The 14,383-nt window shown below is 38.8% G+C and overlaps 2 protein-coding genes across 4 annotated transcripts; one reads left to right on the top strand and one right to left on the bottom strand.

Annotated features, from left to right (window-relative positions):
• The first annotated feature begins 552 nt into the window (after positions 1–552).
• nopchap1 (NOP protein chaperone 1) lies at positions 553–3,611 on the top strand. Its single transcript, XM_084406696.1, has 4 exons — positions 553–720; positions 1,137–1,208; positions 1,322–1,455; positions 1,557–3,611. Exons 1-4 carry the CDS (start codon positions 651–653, stop codon positions 1,752–1,754), a joined length of 474 nt encoding a protein of 157 aa, XP_084262822.1. The 5' UTR covers positions 553–650; the 3' UTR covers positions 1,755–3,611.
• On the bottom strand, positions 2,049–14,355 carry aldh1l2 (aldehyde dehydrogenase 1 family, member L2). Of its 3 annotated transcripts, XM_084406693.1 has the most exons (22): positions 14,164–14,355; positions 12,916–13,060; positions 11,806–12,040; positions 10,312–10,477; positions 10,123–10,224; positions 9,933–10,022; positions 9,625–9,759; positions 9,398–9,523; positions 9,221–9,312; positions 8,507–8,774; positions 8,300–8,427; positions 7,974–8,124; positions 7,816–7,886; positions 7,626–7,731; positions 6,888–6,975; positions 6,468–6,561; positions 6,224–6,323; positions 5,508–5,606; positions 5,249–5,414; positions 4,154–4,259; positions 3,771–3,970; positions 2,049–3,686 (listed from the first exon to the last, which is right to left on the bottom strand). In XM_084406693.1, the coding sequence occupies exons 1-22, from the start codon at positions 14,209–14,211 to the stop codon at positions 3,631–3,633; spliced, it is 2,772 nt and encodes a 923-aa protein (XP_084262819.1). In that variant the 5' UTR covers positions 14,212–14,355; the 3' UTR covers positions 2,049–3,630. The 3 variants fall into 3 exon arrangements, with proteins under 3 accessions (XP_084262819.1, XP_084262820.1, XP_084262821.1); XM_084406694.1 differs by lacking the exons at positions 12,916–13,060; positions 14,164–14,355 and adding an exon at positions 12,490–12,900 and having other exon boundaries at positions 11,806–12,064; XM_084406695.1 differs by lacking the exons at positions 12,916–13,060; positions 14,164–14,355 and adding an exon at positions 12,490–12,900.
• Positions 14,356–14,383: the final 28 nt, after the last annotated feature.

The raw sequence follows: 14,383 nt of genomic DNA, 5'->3' as shown, positions 1-14,383 counted from the left end.
ATTTCACAACACAATATTTATTATTACAATATTACTATATATATATATATATATATATACATATATTAAAACTATCCTAGAAGTGATGAGAAAATAATGAACAAAATAAGTAGGCTATTAAAAAAATTCTGTTGGTGTTGTAATCTTTAAATATGCTTTTTTTTATTTTTTTTTTATTAAATATATGTAAACACTAAAGTGTTGAAACTCAAATAGTTAATATTATTTGAGGTTCAACACTAAAATGTATACAATTATTTTATTTTATTAACTCAACTTAATTAAGTTGCAATCTTTGTGCAATTTTATTGATTTCAAAATAAAATATGTAAACAAGTGTTGAAACTCAATATTTACGAATAACGTTACGTAATATTATTGGAGTTGTAATCTTTGAATATGCTATTTTATTGATTTCAAAATAAAATATACGTAAACACTTAAAGTGTTGAAACTCAAATACGTAATATTATTTGAGGTTCAACACTAAAATGTTTACAATTATTCCAGAGTCCTGTCTTTTAACGTACGTCCGAAACTCTAGATGGCGCCAACAGTTGCTCGACCCTTCAACGCGGAAGTTATTATGTTGTGTAAATACCAAATACGCATGTGGATTGGACTGCGTTTGTACACGTGAGGAGCAAACCATGGCTCAAACACAAAACATTATCAAAAAAACCTCTTCTAGAGACTTGTTGACCTGTGGCAACGGAAAAGGTGAGGCATTCTTTGAAAAAAGAATTTTGATTTCAGGTTTTTAACCTGTTTACAGCGAGAATCTGCCTATCAGATTAATTCAGAAACTCGGTTCAGATGTGATTCGATTAACGTTAGCATTTTTGTGATTAGATAAACAGTTATTAAATGTCTGCTATAAATTATGGGTGATTCCTCCATGTTGTTTCCATGTATTCCTCCACTATTTTGAATCTTAAAGAATGAGACTTTCAAAACAGTTTAATTCATTTAAACAAGTATGTATGTGTGAGTATGTATATGTATGTATATATATATATATATATATATATATATATATATAGATAGATAGATAGATAGATAGATAGATAGATAGATAGATAGATAGATAGATAGATAGATAGACATCATATAGTTGCTAACTTTGTTGTCTCCAGGAATCCATGAGAAACTTCTGTTGAGCTCTAAAAGTGCTTCACTCCAGACAGAAAGGGTCTCGAGAAGTAGTGGTGAGTATGTTCATGTCTTCAATTGTATTTGCAGGTTATACATTTGGATTGTTATTTATAATGCATAACTGCTATATTCTATTACGTATATTTATTGTGTTTCTGTGCGTTAGTCTTGGATAAATTGCAGAGTTTCCTTCCCCAAATGGCCCAGGCCAATGAGTCCCTAAGACATCAGATGGACGAGGCTCCCACTGGTTTCTTTGACATCGAGTGTGTGGAGAACGCAGAGAAGGTCATTGAGATGGTGCGTCTGGTCTCACTACCAGCTGTAGTTCATCATTAAGTGTCTAAATGTAACGATATTTCATTACTTAACCATAATAACCGGATGTGTTTGCCCTGCAGGATGTGGCTCTGGTTGAGCTTGAGGAATCAGACAGCAGCGAAGAGTCGTCGTCGTCATCATCATCATCTTCATCATCATCATCTGAGGAAGACAGCTCAGAGGAAGAGGTGCAAACTGTCACTGCAAAGACACTCAAACTTCCAGGAGACAGAAAGAAAAAGGCCAACATACAGGTGTTGGAGAACGAGGACAAGTGAGAGAGCACACACTGGCCACTGGAACTCTGGGAGACTCACGCCAGGACATTTCTGTGCCTATGGATAAAATGCATGACCATATCAAGTCTGTTTTTGTTTGGGATGAGCACAGACCAGTGATTTTATGTCCTGTTGAGCTGGCGGACTCATATGAGGAACATATCATTTCATTTTGGAGATGTTTTATCTAGGGAGGGACTAGAGTCTCAGTTGAATATACTTGAAAAAAATTATGCATTACCTATACAAAGTAAAAATATCCGTTTCATTAAAAATAATCTTACAACCACAAAGTTTTGCAATTTCCGCTCTTTATTGTAAACAGGGTTTCCCAACGCTCCTTTAATTTAGTTTGTAGTTGATCTAGAGTTAAAATACTGTTGTGTATGTTTGACAATATGACACATCCTGTGTGACTGACAGCTTATACAGAATCGAAATACTCCTATTAACATCTACACATGATTACATTTCATCTTTTGTCAAATGCATAAACCTTCAGCGAACACATGTGCAACAGATATTGAGTCAGAAATAATTCACATTGTGCTGAATTCAAGTGTATAAGTTACTACATCAAGCATGTCTTATATATATATTTTTTTTGTACAAAATAAATAACTTCCTCGCAAAGATAACGGCAAGTTTATGTTATTCCCTTTCAACATTTCCAATTGTCTTGTAGCTGTCTGGAATGCATAATTTAATATATAAAATAAGACAAGTTGTCATATCCTCTAATAAAATATATACAGTTATGCTAATAAAAATGAGTGATGTGAAAATGCTACACATTAAAACCCTTAAAGTTGTACAAATATGGTACAAATATCAAAGTGGCAGTGATGCGACGTGGCTTTTAAATATTAGACTATATATAAAACTAAGGATGTGTGTGTGTGTGTGTGTGTTTGCAACTGCCTGAATAATAAAAAAACTTGAAGAATAATAAACTTGAATAGAAATAAATACTTCTATTTAGCAAGGATGCATTAAATTCTTGAAAAGAGAGTTACGACTTATGTTACAAAACATTTACTTTTCAAATAAATGCTGTTCTTTTGCAATTTCTATTCATTACAGATTTCTGAAAAAAAAAAAATCTTTCCATAAAAATATTAAGCAGCACAACTGTTTTTCAGCATTGATAATAAATGTTTCTTGAGCATTAAATCAATATATTAGAAAGATTATGTAACACTGAAGACTGTAGTAATGATGCTGAAAATCAAACATGTATTCAAATAGAAAACACTTACTTTAAATTGTAATAATATTTCACAATATTACTGTTTTTACTGTGTTTTTGATCAAATAAATGCAGCCTTGGTGAGCATAGGAGACTTCTTTCAAAAACATAAAATCCCAAGCATTTGAACGGTAGTGTAAATGAGGTGTGATGTGGCGAGCGACAGGGCGTTTTGTGGTTACTTGGTTTCTATTTCTGCGGGAAGACAGCATCGTGCAGCAGTTTCACGTTCAGTGTGGGCAGACAAATGGCTTGTCACTGGCAACATGATTATGAAACGTCTAAAATCAATACTATTGTGGTTACTTCCTGAAAATAACTTAATCTGATCATCATTCACTTGACGTCAGTCAGCATGATACTTCAGTGTCTACTAGATAAAAATAATTCTGTCCTTGGGTCCACTTGGAGGTCTTTTTTTCTTTTAAATGTTGTTCGCCAGCATTTGTCCCGCTCCAAACATTCCCAGAAAAAAAGGGTTATATAAAATGTAGGCACATCAGTGTAGTCATGGCAGGATATGCTCTGGATTTCCTATCAAACCTGCTTCAAGCCAAAAGCGAAACAGATGCGGCCACTTCGGGCTGCAGTCACGGGCCGTGCAGTCTTTCCCGTCCCAGGTTTCCTTTAATACTCCACCGTCACAGCTTTAGTCCGCAGGTACTCGTGCAGGGCTTCCTCACCTGGATACACATGCATATGGGTCCTCATGTTCATCAACTGATAGAGACCTGAGTAATAATACAGTGTGTTTTGTTCACTCTTACCAAGGTCTTTCCCAAACCCGGACTGTTTGAAGCCTCCAAAGGGAGCCGCCACGTCGGTCTTGTTGTAGGTGTTGACGAACACGGTTCCCGCCTCCAGTCTCTCGCTCACGTACATGGCCTTGTTGATGTCACGCGTGAAGACTCCAGAGGCCAGACCGAACTCGGTGTCATTTGCTCTGCTTAGAACTCCATCTACATCACTGACGGAGTAAAACAATGGTATTAGCAGGGATACGCTCTTCTTTAGTGATAATATCTGTGCCTAAAGAATGCTGATGGTTTGCTCAAATGTTGTCGTAACGAGCTCCTGCCTTGGATTTAGTTCATGTTGCAGGTCAGATAGCCACAAAAAGCCCTACTAATGAGAGAAAAAGGCAGCTTACCCATCTTTGAATTTGGATACCACCATGACAGGGCCGAATGATTCCTCTTTGGCGATGAACATGTGGTCCTCTACGTCTGTGAAGACTGTGGGCTCCATAAAAAAACCTGCAAGCATAAATAGCTATATTAGAACTGAAATAATCAGTGTTGTTATTATGTTTTTTATGAGTTTAATTTAAAGGTGCTCTAAGCGATGTTGGGTGACGTCACATCTTGTTGACGTTCGAAGTATTGTCAAACAAAACGGAGGCTAGCTCGACCCAGAGCCATATAGAGATATCTCTCTATATGGCTCTGGCTCGACACTTCCTCCTCCTCATCCCGTCCCCACCCCTCCCTTCCGTGCTTCCTGAAACAGGCTTTTCCGATGTAAATTCGGGACTTTGCGCGTTCCTTCTCCTTTTCCACTCTTCTTTGCTACTTGTTCATCGGAAGGTCGTCTCTTTGGTCGTGTGTCGGCCATTTCAAAATTCAAGAAAATATAATTCTAACGTTAGTCGTTGTCATTGTCTAGGACATCTCTCCTCTAGCTAACTTCCCTCTTCATGCTTCTCTCTCCTCCACTCCCCACATGTGCACGCGCACTAACCCCCCAACCCCCACCCCCAAATCATTCTTGTCGGTTATTGGCTGGAACACTGTTTGTTATGTTTCGTGGTCCAGGCTGGGCCAGTTTGTTTTTCTTGCCATTTGTGGAGCCTGGGCTATCTACAGAGACTGCGGTTTTTTACAGTGTGTTCAGGGGACAGGCAGCTAGCGGATAGTGAGGAGATGTTTGCTGTATGTGACACAAAATGTTTCAGCCTAAAAAACACGTGACATCGCTTAGAGCACCTTTAAAGTACTGAAGAAAATTACTAACTAAAATAATAAAAGCAAATAACAAAATTAATTCATCTTCAAATCTAATTCAAAATATGAATAAACACTATAATAGTATATAAATGATACTAACATAACACTGGGAATAATGCTTATATGATTATAAATGACCAAAACTGCCAGATTAATGCCCTTAAAAAATATTCACAGAACACATTTCTGTTGACAAACCCTTTTAAAGCATGGGTGTCTGGTTAGATAGGAGGTCTCACCTGGTCTGTCCACCTGTCTCCCACCGCAGATGAGGGTCGCTCCCTCCTTCACGCCGATCTCACAGTACTCCACCAGCTTGTCCAGGTGGGCCTTGTGGTTCTGAGGTCCGTGATCTGTGGAGCGGTCCAAAGGATCTCCAATCTTCATCTTCTTGATTTCCTCGACCTGAACACACAAAAACACATTAGTATGTCCTCATCTAGAAGCAGCTCGCATGCTTTAAGATGCAATCCATGCATGAGGGAACACGTGACGTACCACTCTCCTGATGTACTCGTCATGGATGGACTCTTCAACAAACAGCCGGCCCGCAGCGATGCAGTTCTCTCCTTTGTTGAAGTAAACAGAACTCATGCCCTGCAATGTACACACGAACATGCAGTAAGTTCAAGAGGAGGATCTGGCATTTGTATACGAGTCAAAACCTGCTACGGGGTAATGATGAAACAACAGCTGTAAAAAGTGATTTTTCACTATTATTTACAACAGGATTTGCATTTCATGGGTTTAAATAAAAGACTTTTGTGATAAGATACAATAAAAACAACTTTGTGCATCAAAACCACTCCTTTCCTGGTAAAAAAAATGTACTTTATTTTTCAAGAGTCAACGAATTTGCGTCAGCTGAATGTATCATTTTTGACAAGCCGTTGGAATAAGTAAACTTGGTTGGAATATAAGAACTAAAAACATGGACATAACACACTCATGGGCATCAATCACTTCACCAGTTTTGGCAATAGATGAACTGTTAAATGATTGATCCCTGTGGTTCGACTCTCATATGCTGAATATATTTAATAAACTTGACAGGTGATTTTTATAAAATGTAGTTTGATCATTATCTTCTAAGTTAAGATTAAGGCAATTATCAAAGTTGCAAAAACATTTTACATGATTTGTTACATTTAATAACCCTTCAGCAGATGTTGACTTATATTCTGTATTTTCAGGCTCTAGCTGTCTTTTCTCACCATTCTCACTGCTTTGTCCATATCGCAGTCACTGAAGATGATGAGGGGAGATTTACCACCCAGCTCCAGCGACACCTTCTTCAAATTACTGACCGCACAGCTGCAACAGGATCGACATCATCAGCCGGAGGCTCTTTCAGAGTTTTAACCATTCACTGTCATTGTACATGACTCATTTGAGCAATAGTAACAGACTAATAGATTACGGTGTTGATTTTAGTGAAATGACACAAATGGGACTCACCTTTTCATGATCTGTTTGCCAATGGGAGTAGAGCCTGTGAAACCTAGCTTGCGGATATCAGGATGATCGGACATCCTCTGCCCGACCAGACCACCTAAGACATGACAGAAATGTCAGTCATTACTTAACACAGTAAATACTTCTGAAAAACAAAAATGATCTTTAGAATCTTCACAGCTCACATAACACATTTTTGTTTGGAATATAATTGTGGAATAAAACAAACACGCTTTTTGCTTTTAAAACCTTCTAGAATGTCTAGTCCTGTAGGTTTCCATTGTAAATTAGATTTTTTGGGAAGGGAGAAATTAACTCGTAAGATGCAATTATTTTCTGTGGTGTTTAGCAACAGGCCACAGAAGATGCTGTTCACAGAGGTTAACTTGTATTGAACCTGGAATATTCCTTTAATGTATTCACCTGATCCTGGAACAATGTTGATAACGCCTTTCGGAATGCCAGCTTTGACTGTTAACTCAGCAAACTTCAGTGCAGTTAGTGGGGTTACCTGGAAAAATCAAAGGAATATATATCTAGTTTGTATTTTTTTACAGTCTATGGTCTCGTGAAGTTTCATCTTAAGCGTCTCTGGAAACATAGCCTGGTGAGACAATGACTTTCCTTTACAGTAGGCCTAACTTTATCGAGGTAAACGTTTCCCCCTGACGCCAGACGTACGTCTAGGAGTGACAAAATTACGGTAGGACTGTGCAAACAAAGTATCTGTCTAGTATTGCCATGTCAGTGTATTGATTCATTGTCCCTTCATAGTTTGCAAGAGACATTTAATAAACTGAGCGTATTTAATAAACTGAGCGTAGCCTATTCATCTGTCAATATGAAACGCGACTTGACCATTCTAATTAATGATCGGAAGAACGCGTATCGACCACCGTTACTGTAAAATATGCACGTATGTCCATTTAAACTCGATTTTGGTCAAATGTGGATTATATCATTACACTGGCAAGAGTATGGTTACATTTAAAGATGCCGTACCAAGTATGACAACGCTACGTTCAACTGCTTTTGAGATTACGGTGTTTTTTTCACTTCCTGAAAAGTAACCGTTTTGGACATACGTGAGTTTCATCGGGCAGCGACGATATATAAAATCTGAACTATTAATATTTTTGTATGTGTGTTTGAATGTTTTACCTGAGCAGGTTTTAAGACAAGTGTGTTTCCCGCCGCCAGACAGGCTGCACTCTTCCACGCCAACATCATAAGTGGGTAGTTCCAGGGAATCACTATGGCACACACACTGAGACACAAACAAACACCATGTCACATATTTATGATCATCAAATTCACATAAACACACACACATTAACACTCACTGACTCACCCCAGAGGCTCTTTCTTTGTAAAGGTGAGGTTGCGATTGGGTCTGGCCTGATTGATGGGTATCGTTGAGCCCTGTGAGGAACAGGATATGATGCGTCAATAAGAGGAAATTATTAAATGTATATACTGAAGAGGCGCCTGCACAGCGAACACACAGACCTGGATCTTGTCACACCAGCCAGCAAAGTATCTGAAGGTCTGAATGGACATGCCTACGTGTGTTTTCAAGGCCAGGGTATAAACGGCACCAGAGTCAATAGCTTCAATAGTGGCCAACTCCTCCTGGTGTTCCTCCATCAGGTCAGCCACACTGCACACAAAAGAAGCCAAAAAGAAGTCATAAAGTATGAAAACTGCCCTCTGTGAAATCAATTCTTGATCAAATGAAGAGTTGTAATACAACAATATTACTATTTACTTAGCAAATGCGTTTGGCTTTTCGTTCATATGTCAACAAAACTCAACACAAACTCTCTCCATCTTACCGGTAGAGTAGCCTGCCGCGGTCACGGGGGTTCATTTTACCCCAGGGTCCGTCATAAAAGGCCTCTTTGGCTGCACTAACCGCTCTGTCCACATCTGCCACTGACGCGTACGACACCTTGCAGATCACCTGAAAAAACACAACGCAACCATTAGAATAATAGGGGTGTGTTTACGTGTGTGTGTGTGTTTGAGACGACTGAGCTTACCGAGCCATCTGTGGGGTTCACCGTGTTGTATGTCTTTCCATCTTCTGCATTCTCAAACTTGCCATTGATGAAACACTGGTAGGGCATTTTCACAGTCATGTTATTGACATCTTTTGTTGCATAATCGATGACCAGCTCCTCCTCCTGGTCTTCTCCGCGCAGGCGTCGGACGAACATCTGGATGAAACTCTGGAAGGTGGTGGCCATGTAGACGTCCTCATTCTGAAGCTGCACTCCTCCGTATTTCTGCTTCACCTCCTCCACCAATCTAAATCAAACAATCACAGTAACACATACTCAACTTATTATGCTCATCGAGGTCTCCTTCTTCAAAAATAGTTACTGCCTCCTTACAATTAAACAAACTGTTTTTGCTACATGTACGACTTTACTATGTAAATGACCTCTGCTATGACTGGCTAAACTCTTTGCATGTGAAATGAGTTGTCACAACAGTTTTGATGTTTTTGCCACTTAGTTTCAGTGTTGTTATTGGAAACTAAAACTATTTATAAAAATGGTAAATTAAATAAATTGTCATTGAAATAAAGTTGAAATACGATATAAATTACAGATAGAAAAACTTAAACGTATTTTTTTTAATACTTGCATTTAAATATAAAAATGAAAGCTAATTGAAAATATTAATAAATACTATAATAGTACATAAATAAATAAGATTAATAAAAATAAATAAATGAAGGTCAGACCCACCTGACTACATCCATAGAAGCAGCTCCAGACTTAAAGAAATCGGTTGTTTCATCAATACCTGGAACATTACTCAGAATACCTTTCCATATCGCCTAGACAAGTATGAAACAAAAGACAAATGGCATCATTACTCAAATTAAATATATATCTAAAATGCATTTTGACGCATACACATACCCTGATCTCCTCTGCCATTTTCTTCTCGTCGTCTGTGAGATCCAAACTGGCGGCCTCCTCTGATGAGAAGTATTTGGATGCAGGAATCATCTTTCCATCCTCAAACTGCAGGTTCTTCACCTGGAGCTGCACAGTGATATTATATTAAAGCAATGAATAATCTTCATGATGCAGACTTAATGCATTAAAAGCTTAGAAACTAAGTAAATAAAACACTAGAAACGAACCGCTTTTCCATCAGACCCGAAAAGAACAAGCCCAGATTTGGCAATGAGTCCAGGCTGAGACGCCCCCTCCACCTCTATTGGCTGACCGGCAGGCAACGACCCGCTCAGCATCGACGAGCTGTACAGCGTTACCGGCTACAGAGCAAAACACACACACACACACACACTCATTACTATCCAGTAAAAACATCATCCACTCAGAATTAGTCTTGAGTTTTCCTATGAGCGAGATTCATTATTGAAAGTGCACTGCCTATAGTGCTCTGTTCAAGAATCATTCAAACGAACTGTGTGTTTAGAAAACGCACCTTTCCATCAATGACAACCCAGGCACCCGGAACTTTATCATGACCACGGATCCAGTTATGGATGGCCTCTGCCGGCTGAGCCATATTCACCTGGAGAAAGAGAGGCAGATAATGACGGATAAACTGGTGTCCTAAAAACCACAGCTTAATTACATTTAGCCTGATTTACATAATTGTTTTTATGTGTCACCTTGGCATTGGATTTCTTTTGGATTCCTTCATAGCTGGCTCCTTCTTCAGGCTGAGGGATCTTGGGAGCTTTGCCATCTGCAATGAGCTGTACGGCTTCTACCTGAACACACATTTTAAAGTAAACTCAGATTCAAAATCGAATGTTTAGTTTGCATAAAACAGGTTATAATGTTTTCTTGATAGTTACCATGGCCTTGATGCCTTCTGGAAACAGGAAGCGGTTATAAAGTGTGTCCACTGTGTCGTTGGGCTCTACTGGACATTCCTTCTGTAGTAGGACGGGGCCAGTGTCCAAACCATCATCAGCCCAGAATATACTAAATCCTGCTTTCTTATCGCCCTCGATTAGTGTCCTGCATACAGGAATGCAACCCTTAAATGCATCAATGTTTTGACAATCATTATTACATATCTGGGTCTTTAGTGACCCGGATCTATATCTAACACAGATTGATCTTCTGACATTTTAATATAAATTACTAAAGATTAAAATAAAGCATATTTCGTATTTCAATTTGAGCAGATTTTCTGTCTCATCTGTCATCACTGTCATCATCAGAGATAATTTCCCCAGTACATTCAGCATCTGGCTCATATTCGGCATCTCAAGCATATTCTCAAAACTATAGGTTTCAACGTCTTCAGAATCAATATTTTGATTGCTGACAGCTTCTTCTCTAGATCTAATATTTGATTGCGTTCAGTACTTGCTCTGCAGTAAATCGCTGAGCCATTTCAAGTTTTGCTGATGATACTTGTGTGTTTTCTTTTGTTTTACGTCTGCGGTAATTATGAGTGAAACGTCACATCATCATTGTGTATCCGACATGAGGAATGAAGGTGAATTGCACTTATTGAGTCATCAGAGATTTAACTTTTGTTGCACAGAAAAACTATACTTACACGATTACACACCTCGGGTCGCTAGTGACCCTAAACACTTTTGACAAAAAATGTATTCGAAAACAGACTTTTTTTTTTTTTTTAGCATTTTTGTTTTTTTCTTGTTATATTGTATATTGTAGCCTGGATGCCAGCCGAACTTAGCCCCGCCCACAACATTTTTAGGTCGGGAAGTTCGGTCTGGACTTGAACCGTTGTGGAGCTATTATGCCCGAACAAAAGCTGTTCGGACCAATCAAATTGTCAGGGCGGGCTTTATACGATGATGGACAGATGATCAACAGTAACATAATCATCCACGTCACCAACGAGCGCTTGGGTTGAATTCGTTAACAGATGACTGCCACTGGAGAATTGAGATTTCAAGGCATTTGTCGATCGGAAAGATGAATGAAGAACATACATCACTTACTCCATTGCTCTGATTGGTTGTAGGTCTATCCAATTGAGTGCAGAGGCATTTTCCTTCCTGGTTCGGTTGAAACACGCCCCATAATCACAGCCCAATGGAGCAGTATCAGACTCATATTCTGACTAGAATCTGAGTATGACGACGTCAGGCTAGTTATATTGTTGATAATAAATAGATTGAGGAATACTACTAAGAAGGTTGATGTCTAACTTGAAAAAAATTATTGAGGGGGAGGGTAGTGAATGATGTTCTGGGTCAAGAAAGACCCAAGGTATTCATTTAAGAGTTAAATCCATTTAATTTAAACACGCTCAACCACTAGTGTCCATATAAAGATCTCAGAGTGAAACTTTCGTAACATCTCACCAGTTGATGGCTGAGGCTCCTCTGTGTCTGGGCAGGATGGAGGGGTGGTAAATGATGGATCCATGTTTGGGGAAGTCGATCAGATTCATAGGAATGAACTGGGAGCAGAAGGGCATGACGTTCAGCTCAGCGCCCACAGCTTTGTACGCCTCCACCACCTCTGGGATGGGTTTACCCTTCACCCGCCACCGTGGGAACTTAAACACCGGCGTCCCGTCCTTCTCCGCCACCACCGCTGAAGGTCAGAGAGAGATTGGTCCTGAAAGGTTACATAAGCTATCTGAAATAAAACCAGGTCGCACCTGGCATATTCAGACTTTAGCCAACTTCAATGAACAAAGAGCCAGAGCAAAATATAGGTAGCACTTTATTTTAGTTGAATAGATATATTCAATATCATGCATACTTGAGTAACGGACCTTGTCCTTATCTGAAAGTCATAAACAGTTATAACTTCAAAAGTCTAGTGACGTGGGTACTTTTCACCATCTGAATATGGTTATTAAAATGGTAATCAGCATATTACATAATCATGTGTACCATTGGAGATTAGTAATAATAATAATAATCATCATAATATATATATATAAATGGAGTTTTTTTGTAATAACTCAACGTACAATGACACATTGATGTAATGAGTGGTGAACTTTTCTATGTTATTCATACAAACTCTGTTCTCACATAGATCCCAAATGCTCCGATCACGGGTGGACTTTTCACCTCACATGGCTTCACACCACTATTCACCAAAACAATGCGATCATTATGCGGGATGTACTTCTTCTCTGACCCTGCGCCTCACACAAACATAAACACTCAGTTGTGAACCAATGTGCTGATCAGGAATTCAATAGTGACTGAAGTAGGACACTGGTGTTCAACCTCACTTCCTGTTAGAGTTCATTACTACAATGATGGCCTTAATGTAATCCACAAACCTGAAAATTTTGATTAGAAGGATTCATCTTCTGTGGCACTTAAAATGAACATTTTCACACATGTAGCTGCAAAATGCAAATGTGGCTTCCCAGCTCCCATGACACACTACAGTTACAAAAAAACGTTCAGAGCTCCAATCTATCCCACCCCCACCCATCTGACACTTACCCAGGGGGTCCGCCTTGCCGTCCTTATCAGGAACTGTGAATACGCCCACCACTTTATGGCCCTGCTTGCGGAGGTTTGTGTACACTTCCTGTCCAAACAAGCTCTGGCCAATCAGGGCTAACTTCAGCTTATTTTGGTAGTAAGCCTGTGTGAAAGAGTATTTAAATATTAAAACGTCAAAACAAGCACACCAGACAAAACTTTATGGTTTAACGTAAACTGTCACCAACATTAAAACTTGAAACATAATCGGCCCTATATGGGCCCTTTGTTCTCGAAAACTAACCGCTGCTCTGATCTCCATATCAGTAGTTCATTCACTGTCTGTACAACAAAACAGTGGGTCAATGACAAATGAAATGACAATGTTCAAGATGATAAAAAGGAGGACAAACGGTTATAAACTATAAATAATATACATTATTATTAACATTTTTTTTACTAAATATGAGTGCATAATTGATCCAAATATCTCACTGAAAGACTATTCCATTCTATATTATTATTAATTGTATTTTTTTCTTTTAAATCACAGTTTTTGCTTTGTGTGTACATACTTCTGCTTTGGCAATCTTGTATGCAAAACAATCATGTCAATAAAGTAATTTGAAATTGTAATGCACAATGGGTCTAAAAATGAAGATCTATTGGAGACATAAACAGCTCAGGCATTGCCTACACAATAAACAGGTATTGAAGTTGTTCGCTTGTTTATGTTATGATTACTCTTTTATATTAATGCTTGCGATATGATTATCTATCAGTGCACGTGTGATTTGAAGTTGCTGAATAGTTTGTGTTCTAGTAATAGTGACATTAGTAATATGATCTGCCCTCATATTCTCGACCCCCTGCTGATGCAACTCGCCACGGATCTGTCCACTAGAAGTAATCCGACCAAGCAACGTGGCAAAAACGGGATCCCAAAACGGTTTAACTGTATAAAATACTAGCCTATATCTAATTAACATGCAAATAGTATGCATATATCGCGAATTAATTTACAAGTATGAAACCTACAACATTGCACTAAGACACCGGGTTATATCAGCTGACAGCATGCTTACAATAACTGTGCATTGGTAACCCCTGTTTAATAATGCTATTTAAGAGGTCACCAACATATATAAACTTGTTTAAAGGTGTATGCATGTGTCTACCTTCAATACAGCACATTTTCACGTATGAGTTTATTCATTCATTCCAATCTATGGCAAACCCAACAATGCAGAAGATGCGGTTACTCACAGAGCTCGAGGAGAATTTCCTCATGATCGTGTTCGCCGTCCACAACATGGTAAAAAAATGCTATAAACACTAAAAGAAAGATCACGATTACAGTCCGGGGTGGTGGGCTGGGAACATGCGCTACTGTAAACTCACACCTGCGGTTCGCTGACTGTATGTGGTCAGTGTGCGGCTGTAGCAGCGAAACCAGACTGACCCGACGCGCAAGCGAGTTCAGTGC

The sequence above is a fragment of the Rutilus rutilus genome, assembly GCF_951802725.1.
Source record: "Rutilus rutilus genome assembly, chromosome: 4".
NCBI classification, from domain to species: domain Eukaryota; kingdom Metazoa; phylum Chordata; class Actinopteri; order Cypriniformes; family Leuciscidae; genus Rutilus; species Rutilus rutilus.
Note: the sequence above shows the minus strand (reverse complement) of the source record. Positions and strands in the feature narration are given on the sequence as shown.

What these genes read in the sequence shown, in the direction of transcription:
- nopchap1 (XM_084406696.1), top strand. Translation starts at nt 651, where the DNA reads ATGGCTCAAACACAAAACATTATCAAAAAAACCTCTTCTAGAGACTTG. An exon ending in AAGGGTCTCGAGAAGTAGTG is followed by an intron (nt 1,209 to 1,321) that starts GTGAGTATGTTC and finishes TCTGTGCGTTAG; the next exon opens with TCTTGGATAAATTGCAGAGT. An exon ending in CAGAGAAGGTCATTGAGATG is followed by an intron (nt 1,456 to 1,556) that starts GTGCGTCTGGTC and finishes TTTGCCCTGCAG; the next exon opens with GATGTGGCTCTGGTTGAGCT.
- aldh1l2 (XM_084406693.1), bottom strand. Translation starts at nt 14,211, where the DNA reads ATGTTGTGGACGGCGAACACGATCATGAGGAAATTCTCCTCGAGCTCT. An exon ending in GGGTTGTCATTGATGGAAAG is followed by an intron (nt 9,760 to 9,932) that starts GTGCGTTTTCTA and finishes TTTGCTCTGTAG; the next exon opens with CCGGTAACGCTGTACAGCTC. An exon ending in GTATCCAAATTCAAAGATGG is followed by an intron (nt 3,971 to 4,153) that starts GTAAGCTGCCTT and finishes TTACTCCGTCAG; the next exon opens with TGATGTAGATGGAGTTCTAA.